Here is a 10876-nt window from a genome sequence, read left to right as displayed (position 1 = left end):
TATGTTTTTGTTGTTGTTGAAAATGGCAGATCTATAAGCTCACAACGCGTTGCATCACAACGCGTTGTGAGCTTGTAGATCGATCTATTTTCAAATAGCCAATGTATTATGTTTAAAGGGCGAAGGGCGGCCCCGGGCTCGCTTCTTTTGGGCTTGTTTCTCTCGCAAAACCTGGCAAAAGGAAGACTGGGGAAGTGACGTTGGTTTCTCCCACAGAGTTCAGTTCCAGCATCCATCCACACACTGGAGGCTAAAACACATCAGCAAAACATTTCGGGTTTTTGTTGTTTTTAACATCAGCCGAGGCAGTAACAGTTAGCGACACACGTTGCTCTTAAGATCTTCAATAACAAACGGTAAGTGTGTTTGCGTTGTGTGTGCGATCTGGAGGAGAGGAGGTTGTGTTTTTGTTATTGCAGCAGCACAGCAGCAGCTACAGGGGGAGGGGAGAGAGAGAGAGAGGGGGAATCAAAGCCTATCCATGAGCAGGGTTGCCAGATCTGCTCATTATAATTTCCCCGCAAGATTTAATTTGAAAATAGCCGATCTACAAGCTCACAACGCGTCGCATCGCGACGCGTTGTGAGCTTGTAGATCTGCTATTTTCAAATAGCTGATGTATATGTGAAAGTGCTAACGTGGCCCGTAGTCGCTTCTTTTGGGCTGGTTTTCCCTAGACCTGGTTGCTTGTTTCTCTCACAGAATCTGGCAACACTGTCCATGGGTTACGTTACATACATACATCCCATAGCCCGGTGGGGTGGTCGTGCTCGTGCTCTGATTGGCTACCTGCTGCTTGCTTATCCACTTGCAGGGCAGTATACACATATTTGCATTTTTTGCACAGAAAACATGTTTTAAGCAAATGGATCAGTGAGAAATATGGCGATTATTTTAGCTGGATGATGGTGAAAAGTGTGGTAAATGTAATATCATCTCGTCGTGAGTCATGACAAGGGAAGCCTTTATTTGTTTTAGGCAATAATATAGTTGATTCCCTGGGAAACCTATGAACCCGGCAGCTACATATCACTGTTTATGGACATATTTGTGATATCTTGTATATCTATATTGTAGATATAATTGTGTCTATTTTATTGACATACTAGGGAACACGACCGTAAGAAAGAGAAAGGCATAAGCCAGATCAGCAGTTGTCATGACAACCAATAGTCAATCACAGATGCGCGTTCCTCGTGGCTATGGGATGCTCTGCCACCCTGCGGCCTGTAGCGTTGACAGTGTCCTGAGCACCAGTGCTGTGTCCCCATCAATGTCACTCACTGTGTAGGCCAGGGGTCTTCAATGTTGGCCAGGCGAAGAACCCCCTAGCTGAGAGAGATGGAGCAGGGACCCCCCCCCTACACATTGAATTATATCAGTGGTTTTCAACCTTTTTCGCGTCAAGGACCCCCAAATTGACACATATTAGCCCACGGACCCCCATCTGAAAAGATATGCCAGGGACTCAACCATTTAGGTTTATTGGGGGTCCCAATCTACACTGTATCACCATCATCAGTGTTCATTTAACTCTGAGAGTGTACGAATGGAACCAAATGGACCCGTTAGGGTCCATTTGGTTCCATTCGTACACTCTCAGAGTTACAGACATATAAGGGTCAATTTGGTTGCTAACTATTAATTTGGCTGGGGACCCCCTGGAACCCCGTCAAGGACCACTGGTGGTCCCTGGACCACTGATGGTCCCCGGACCACTGGTTGAGAACCCCCGAATTAGATTGTGTTGCAGATTAAACAAAATCTTAGATTTCATAGATACTGTAGGTGCATAGACTTGTTCCAATATGTTGGATTCATGTTAAACATGTATTTTCAGACAGTTGAGCTTTGAAACCCTCAGTATTTAGTCAACTTTACCGTCGGCTTTTTCTTTTTCCATCCACACCAACTCTGAAAATAGCCGATCTACAAGCTCACGTTTTGAGCTTGTGGATCTGCTATTTTTGGTTAATGTTCCCCATCACACAACGATTTGGCGGACCCCCTGTAGTTACTCTGAGGACCCCCTTTTTGAAGAGTGAAGACCCATGCTGTTAGGCTACTTAATTGCTTAATGTCAATTTTGAGGTACTTTTACTTGAATGAATGTTTTTTTTAGTGTAGTGGTTCTCAGAGTGGGGTCTGGGGACCCCCCCCCCCACCCCGGGGTCCTTGAGGGGGTCCCAGGGGTCCCCAGCAAAACGTGTTAATAAATACAGCTTCAAAACCAGGTTAACAGCTGTAACCTATACATCAGCTATTTGAAAAGCATAATTATGTGCAAGCTATTTTCAGGTTGGCTATTTAAAAAAAATTAAAATAAAAATGGGGACCACGGTCAAATACACATCGATTTGGGGTCCTTGATATGAAAATGTTTGAGAACCACTGTTTTAGTGAGTGCCGAACAAGACACTAGAGCTGTAAAAAGCAGTGACATTTTAATGACCTTTTGATTACCAATTGACCTCCCTACCCAGTGCCCACTACCCAGCGCAAAGCAGTACCTAATGATCCACGTTACTGCTGGTTTTACTGAATATCCTCCCAAAAGCTTCCCTAGGCATCCCCAGGCCAGAAGATCTTATTAACCAGCCACTAGTTAGATATAAAGGTGGATGCTACTGTACTGTTAGGTGAATACTATTAACTAGCTACCTGTTAGGACAGAAAACAAACAGTATTAGAAGTCCTGGTAGGTTACAAATGTAACAGTATTAGAGGTCCTGCTAGAATGCTATAAAACCAGCAGTAGTAGAGGTCCTGGAAGAAAAGAAAACCAGCAGTAGTGGAGGTTAATTTGCAGCTGCTACTCATTTACCAGAATTTAAATTTAACATTCAGTATAAGATTTCTGGATATTTAGAAAACAATAACCTCAATATAATAAAATATTTGAACTCTGTCGTTCTGTTCTATTGTGTTCTTTTAATTGCAGCTGGAGTAGGCCACCATTATGAATCCTGTCTACAACCCTGCACAAGCAGGGGTCCCATATGCCAACCAAAAGGGTACACTCTACCCAGGTAGAGTGTGTGTGTGTGTGTGTGTGTGTGTGTGTGTGTGTGTGTGTGTGTGTGTGTGTGTGTGTGTGTGTGTGTGTGTGTGTGTGTGTGTGTGTGTGTGTGTGTGTGTGTGTGTGTGTGTGTGTGTGTGTGTGTGTGTGTGTGTGTGTGTGTGTGTGTGTGACTGAGAGAGTGTGTGTGAGTGAGAGAGTGTGTAATTGACATTGTAAAGCACTTTGGAGAAAGTCGCTAAATATATGTGTATGCATGTCTTTACTTTATTCTCTCTCATTCAACATACATTTCTGATCCATCCTTCTCAGCTTATAAAGTTGCCTTGACGTCAAGCTCTGCTAGCCATGTAGAACTGTGTGTGTGCGTGTGCGTGCATGACTTGAGAGGGGAGATTCAGTGTCTAATCATTTCTCTTTTCGAACTACGAGGTGACATGAAATAGGTGTGATAATCATTGTAATGTTTCTTCCTGGAAGCAGGGTTCCCTATGGGCTTTGCGCCAGCATACCCCTCCAACATGTACCCAGGGGCCAACCCAGCCTTCCCTGCAGGTAAGCACAAAACCCTTCTCTTCTCTGTACTCTTTTAACGTCTGCTATCATCTGTGTTCAAACGATTTTTTTTTATTCTCAAGATGCTGTGAGAAGCCCACACGTCAGCCATATTAAGACAAATGGATGATAATGAACCTGTCGGACTTTACGTTATCATTCGATGACATTTAAAATGTAGAGCAGGTGTGCCTCTTTGGCTGTGGGCGCTCATCTAGTGTCAGTGCGGAGTATAAAGAACAACCAAAAAAGTGAAAATAGCAGCACTACAAAAGATAAGGATTGATTGATTGAGAATGCAAGACTTGCAAGAATGCAAGACTCCTTTAAGCTCAAATGATTTTTCATCAGCCTGCTAACGCATATTGGACAGAGCACAATTAAACATGGTGGTACACACCTTTTTATATTGAAAGGGAACGTGACCGTCACACCATTGAAAATAATAGCTGAAAAACCTCACAAGATGGCGCCACCTGTCCATTGAACGATTCCTCAAGCTATATATTGCATACAATCATCCCCACCTGTGTTGGGTGGAGGCACACGTGTGACCAGAACATATCCACAAGTACAATGGAACATAAATGTGGAAAACGTCCTTCATAAAAAAAAGGAGATAATCCAGTATAGACCAATTATTTGTTTACAAACATTGAGACTGGACGCACAGGTGACAGTTTCATGTAATCAATTCCCAACAGATCCCCAAACCTGCTGTTTTGGGGTGAGCTTGTTTCAGTTCATTCAACCTCCTCTGTGTGTAGGCTAGTGAGGTGCGCCCTGGCGACACATATTCATTGCGCAACGGTATTGCGCACCGAGAACAGCTGACATACAAGCTCACAACCGCGTCACGGATGCGACCGCTGTGAGCCTGGAGATCTGCTATTCTCGGCCGTTATCTGCGCGCGACACCGTCGCGGGACGGAGCATAAATTAGTTTTTACGGGCTGCAGCTGCGCGAGCCAAGCAGGTTCTGGTGCCATGATCATACCTACGTTCTTATGACAGCCACTGGAGGTGGAGTTTTGAGGACAACTGCTTTGAATTGTTATTATTATTTACACACAACAGAAACCAAGGATTATATATTTCAAGAGCGAGAGATCACAGTAAAAATCCTAAGCATTCTTCCTCCACACTGGGAGAAAAACAGCATCTGAAAGTTTGATGGGATGCATTTTTACACGTGAGATTGTGACCACTTTTACATTGCATCTTATGAGCGGTGGGGTTCTTTTGCTGCCGACCTGCGCGTGCATACTGTTTCGTATCAGTGTGACGTCGTCTGTTAAGGCGTCTATAAGGATTCTCAAGGAAACATACTGCACATATCCAATACACAACAGATGTGTCTAGGTCTGTATTATATGCGAGTGAGTTCCAGTACTTAGTGAAGACAAAACAACTAAGCATAAAGGAATTATAAAACATGAATACACCCAAGTCAAGAAGAGAAGATTACTCCCATTCATAAGAACGGACGACGATGTAGAGAGATGAGAAAGGTCAGGAGTAAGAAAAGTCATCAAGTTCCTGTGGCTGCATTGGGGTCATTACCCCCTCTAGGGGCAGAAGCTTGTTCTACACCAACAAAGCAAGGGGTTGAAGAAGAACCGTGATTTGCTTCAGTGTAGTGTTTTGCCATGATATATTCAACATTTTCTGCACATATTGCAGTTTTGTGTTAAGACATCTACATCTATGTTACCCATGTTTTCATTTGTCCAATGTATTTCTTTCCACAACAGCATTTTAGCATATATACCATACAACATTGGTGGAATTATGTATTTTCTTTTTAAAAATGTACCATTTAACGGATGTGAGAATAATTTCGTGGCATTGCATACACCGTCCACAGCAATAGTTCCCTTTAAGCGACAGCTAATCCACCATCCCTTCCGAAATGCGTTAGCAGCATGATGTAGCAAGTCTTCCATATCCCTCTTTAGGAGGGCTACTATTTCTCCCTTTGTCTTTCTTCTTTCTTTATAATCAGTGAGATTTATTTAGCATCTGTAAGTGCTTTTCCCTCTACTTTACAATAAGCCTTTTACTACTACTACTACTACTACTACTACTATTATTGTTGTTGTTGTTAAGCTGTTCCTTTCATGAGGTCATAGAATACTGCACAATACACGAATTCATTAAGCAGCAGTTCAGTCGCAATAATTGTTTTGTCCAACCCTCTGCTGAGCAAGACCATTAATGAACTGTGTTATTGGGTTCAGGAGGTTATTAGAGAACGATAAGATGCTACTCTTGCGTACCTAGGCCGGGGTTTGATGGAAAGGCTGTCAACGTTTGGAGTCTAGTGCGACTTTGTGCTTACTAACCCTATGGAGCACAGAATAATTATAAAAATCCCCATGCCTTGGTATATCACAAAAGGGACTGACTGGGGAATGTGATTAGGTAAGGTTTCCTTCTTTTGCTTTGCATAGAAGTGAGAGAGTGATAGTGTCAGAGTTCACTGACAGCAGTGAGCTCTGCCCTCGAAGAGGGACGCTGTGTTAACAATTAATTGTGGTTGAGGATTCCGCAACATATGGACATGAGGCCAGTCGGCGTGAGCCGATGCTGTATACAGTCTTTGATATCTGCAGCACTAACTTGAAGTGCCCCCCCCCCACCAGTGGTGTAAAGTAACTAAGTATATTTAGTACTGTACTTAAGTATAATTTGGAGGTATTTTTACTTTACTGGAGGATTTCCAATTTTCAGTACTTTTACGTCTATTCCACTACACCTCAGAGGCAAATATTGTACTTTTACTCCATTACAATGATTTGAAAACGTACTAGTTTGCCAATGATTATTATTGCAAAACATACAGTAACCACTTCAGCCCTATATAAATTTCGGCCATTTGAAAATAGCTGATCTACTTGTAGATCTTGTAGATCTTCTATTTTTTAAAAGATTTTAATACATTGTATACATTCGAAAGCTTGTGAAATGGGACATTCTGCATAATGAGTACTCTGTACTTTTGGTACTTTTAAGTACATTTTGATACCATTACTTTTGTACTTTTACTCGGGTAAACTTTGAATTCCGGACTTTTACTTGAGTATTTCTACATTTTTATTGTATTGATACTTTTACTTAAGTAAAACATTTGAGTACATTTCTTTTTCCTCCACTGCCTCCAGGCTATGCTCCAGGCGCTCCCTTCAAAATGTCCTGCTCTCCCAACACGGGGAACATCCCTCCTTACTCCTCATCCCCTAACCCTTACCAAACCGCCATGTACCCCGTAAGGAGCGCCTTCCCCCAACAGAATCCCTACGCACAGGTCAGTGTAAAGCGCACAACACCCACTGAGATGCTTGATTTCTAACGCACCATTTATTTTCTCAGTCCAGTCTAATGATGATTAACCCATTAAGACCTGAGGCGATTCTTTAAAATGTTTTCTAAATCCTAACAGTAAAAAAATAAATAAAAATAAATAAATGTTTCATTCAAAAATAGCAGATATACAAGCTCATAGCGCGGCTATGAGCTTGTATATCTGCTATTTTTGAATAGCCAAAGAAATCTAAAGTGACACAGATGAGTTCCAGGTCTTAATGGCTCTCACGATTATGAAATTCTACCTGCCGATTAATTGTCATACAAATAATTGTGATTTAACAATCTAATTTGTGTTTTTGGCATTAACATTGGAACAAATGCACGAAAATTACATTTCTGTTTGCCTTTTAGGCTTTGTAAACAAAAAATCCACAGGGCAGAGATATGACAAATACCTTAAAGAAATGACTGACATATTTAATAATCGTATACTTTGAAAATATTTTTAAAAAACAGTGGAAATAGCTGATCCACAGGACAAGCTCACAACGCGTCGCATTGTGATAGTTCGGCTATTTCCACTACTTTTGGGAAATGTTTGAAAATGTATCAAACCTTTTCAACATGGAAACGATTATGACGATTATAAGAATTAATTAGGTGATTTATTGTAATAATTGTGATCTGTCCCGCCCTCCCCTGTCGTCCAGGCCCTGCTACAAGCACAGCATCAACAAGGTGCTTACTTCATACAGCCACAGTACGCCGCGCCGCCCCACGTCATCCATCACACGACGGTGGTGCAGCCCAACGGGATGCCGGCCATGTATGCCCCCCATATGCACCAGCCCCGTCACAATGGCATTAACATGGGGATGGTAGCCGGGACCACCATGGCCATGTCAGCCGGTGAGGAGCGACCAGGTTTTAGTTTTTTTTTACAACACTGGTTTTCAACGTCTGGTCCGGTGCAAACCAGGGGTTCAAATGCACCCTTAAAGACGTGGTGAAAGGAAAAAAACGTCTTAACGTGGTCATACAATGGACATACCTAACAATAGATTGTTAGGTATTTTTGTGTATTCCTCGGGCAGCGTGAGTGGCAGGGTAAACTAACACTAGCCCTCTGCTGCGCACCGCTGCATTGAGTGAGATTCCAGCGTTCCATAGCCTGAAGGGATGGGACTTTCTGATTGGTTGCAACGCCACTTAAACCCTATTTCAGAATGAAAGGTCAAAATAAAATTACCAAAAAAAGCCATTTCACCACGACTTTAAGGGTCTGTAACTCTGAGAAGGTACAAATGGAACCATCTACGCGCTACATTTCCAGTGTTAGTTTAACTCTATGGAACGAAATGGACCCATTACAGGTCCATTTGGTTCCATTTGTGCACTCTCAGAGTTACAACCCGTAAGGGGACCCGACTCTGAGAACCATGTGTTTTACAACCAGTGCCAATATCTCACAGTACAGCATTTCCTCTCGTGTGGTAATACTTACGACTTGTTTAATATTTGCATTGTATTTGTCGTTACTCTTCTCTCTCAGGAACTTTGTTGACGACTCATTCACCAGCTCCTGTTAACCCTCACCAGATGCCCACATATCGCCCCCCTGGCACACCCACCTACAGTTATGTGCTTCCGCAGTGGTGAACACAGGGTAAGGTGAGCGCTTTTTTCCACTGGTAGCAATGTTTAATAATATTACACCTGTGTCGTGAAATTCTGGATCAATCAGTAATTGATGAGGTAACAGGAGTCGAGACAATATTCTAGGTGGTGATGGTTATGCTTTAATATGCATGATGTCATGGGGAGATGTACAATAACACTCATGTCGGTGGTACGGTAGTTCTGCCAAGGGGCACAGGGTTCAGACAATAGTTATACTAGCTGGATCAAGGACAAGCTGAACCATAACAAGACAGGCTGTAACCAAAACCATAGCTATCAGGCCTAGTGGAGACATCTAGACTCTCACAAGCTACCACGTATCATAATGTATTATATAAGTACTATGAGTGATGGTAAAATATTGAGGTTGGATACAAGCAACCATAATAACAATGTGGTATAATGAATAATTCGTCTGCACCTGTAATCATTCTGATGGCGAATCGCTTTCCCTCTCTCTCTTCAGGTCAGAAGACGGTAGATATGCATTCACACTACAGTCCAGTGTTTTGTTTTCGTTTTATTTTGTTGTAGGCCTACACTTGGTGTCGACCTGCCCTGCCAGTGTCTGCCTCTGGTTGCACTTCCTTCCAGCATAATGTGAATTTGAAGCCCAACCATGTAGAAAGAGGCCAGTTTTGGAACAAGAGGAGGGTTGAATACCCCCCCCCCCCCCCTCCCATTAATGGAATGGAATAAAACCACTCACGACCCCCATTAATGAAATAAGACTACTCCTCCCCTTCCAAGCACTCCATGTACAACTGCATAACTGGCATCAAATGGCAAAGACTCAACATTTGTGTTTCATTTTATATTGCTGGTTTATTAAGTGATAAAAGGGAGTTTAGTTAGTTCTTTTTATTTTGGGAAATCATATCGAGTTGAATGCATGTACATATAAATATATGAGATAATGCTAGCTCAAATCTACCTGCTGTGACTGATGCATAGTCAACAAAAGGCATAAATCCAAAGGAACTAAAAAGAATAAAGAAAAGAAGCAAAATAATAATCTGCAAATGCTGACTCACCAATGACCATGTCTGAAATGTGAAACAGAAATAATGAGAAACGTTTCCTCCATACGAAACTACTGTTTTCACTGCTTTGTCTTTTGGTAAGTGACAACCATTTTTTTTTCTTCATGTGTGGTGCCATGTATGCTTTTTGTCAGGTTTTATTTTATTGTTTGTATATTACGAGCGAGGGGACTTAGTTTTGTGCCTCTGACTGGTAGCCATTCCAACACTTAATCATTCTATTTTGTTTCTGCCCTGTAACAGAGAGGGGCTGTTCCAAATAGTCTCTCAAGGCTTCCTGTTTCCTCAGCCAAGCACTTTCAGGTGATATAGGCAGTAAACAGCATCTCCTTTTTGCCAGAATTATTCTAGAGGGGGAATGAGTTAAGAAAGCTGTTTAAAAGAAATGTACACACACAGGCAGTCCACTCAGTGAGTGGGCAGAGTCTATGGTCTAGGAGCCAGGCTAGTACACAACACACATCCATTGAACAAATGAGGGGGGAAGTGTGTGTGTGCGTGTGCGCGTAATATAAGTTTAAATCTGAGCTCATTCAAAACGGTCGTGTGCCATACACTGATACACAAATGTTCTTATTTAATTCTGAAGCACTACAGTCACTGCTAACATTTGAACTGTTAGGAAATCTTTAGGAAAACGTTTTTCTTTTTTTACACACGTGTGACTGGCACTGCTGAAGAATGGGCACTAAATGCGTATTAGAACCATTTTACTTTTACCTTTTTTTAGCAGTTTTTACCTCAAGGTTCCAGCCAGACTTACCAATATTATAGTCTCACAATTTGCTTTTCTATGTTGCCTCAGTCATCTCACTTAAATAATCGTTTTTTGTAAATGTTATATTTGTGTTTATCTTTTGGTTCTTGTTTTGTATTCTAAAGAAAGACCAAAAATAAAAACGATTATGAGAGAAATTTGTTGTATTCGTCTTGTATTATTTCACACCAGCCACGATTGTGTTATGCTATGTCAACTCGTGTCAATAGCAGGGCTGGATACTCGTTGCGGGGGAGGTGTAGTAACCTCCTTAGGTTGACGTAGGCATATTGGTCCAAAAAGCAGAGGGTCTGTGTCATTGTTGTAATTACAATGACTATTTACGGCCGATCTACACCAGACTTTTCAAAGCGCGCGTATGCGTGGAATTTGCTGCTCGCATACAGCGTGTTTGGAAAGAACCAATTGATATCAATGATACCGGCTACACCAGGCGTGCGGATTCGCGAGCACTGCATACGCAGGCTATAAAATAGGACTGGATCTAAAAGT

The 10876-nt window shown here is 42.0% G+C and overlaps 1 protein-coding gene across 2 annotated transcripts; it reads left to right on the top strand.

Moving 5' to 3' along the window:
- Positions 1 to 210: 210 nt before the first annotated feature.
- fam168b (family with sequence similarity 168 member B) lies at positions 211 to 10521 on the top strand. Of its 2 annotated transcripts, none has more exons than XM_080418486.1 (7): positions 211 to 356; positions 2942 to 3029; positions 3503 to 3574; positions 6739 to 6881; positions 7594 to 7792; positions 8436 to 8549; positions 9030 to 10521. In XM_080418486.1, exons 2-6 carry the CDS (start codon positions 2960 to 2962, stop codon positions 8540 to 8542), a joined length of 591 nt encoding a protein of 196 aa, XP_080274612.1. In that variant the 5' UTR covers positions 211 to 356; positions 2942 to 2959; the 3' UTR covers positions 8543 to 8549; positions 9030 to 10521. The 2 variants fall into 2 exon arrangements, with proteins under 2 accessions (XP_080274612.1, XP_080274613.1); XM_080418487.1 differs by having other exon boundaries at positions 8436 to 8554.
- Positions 10522 to 10876: the final 355 nt, after the last annotated feature.

This window comes from Gymnoscopelus braueri (assembly GCF_963280865.1).
Source record: "Gymnoscopelus braueri genome assembly, chromosome: 21".
Classification (NCBI taxonomy): Eukaryota; Metazoa; Chordata; class Actinopteri; order Myctophiformes; family Myctophidae; genus Gymnoscopelus; species Gymnoscopelus braueri.
This window is presented reverse-complemented; position numbering and strand designations above follow the sequence as displayed.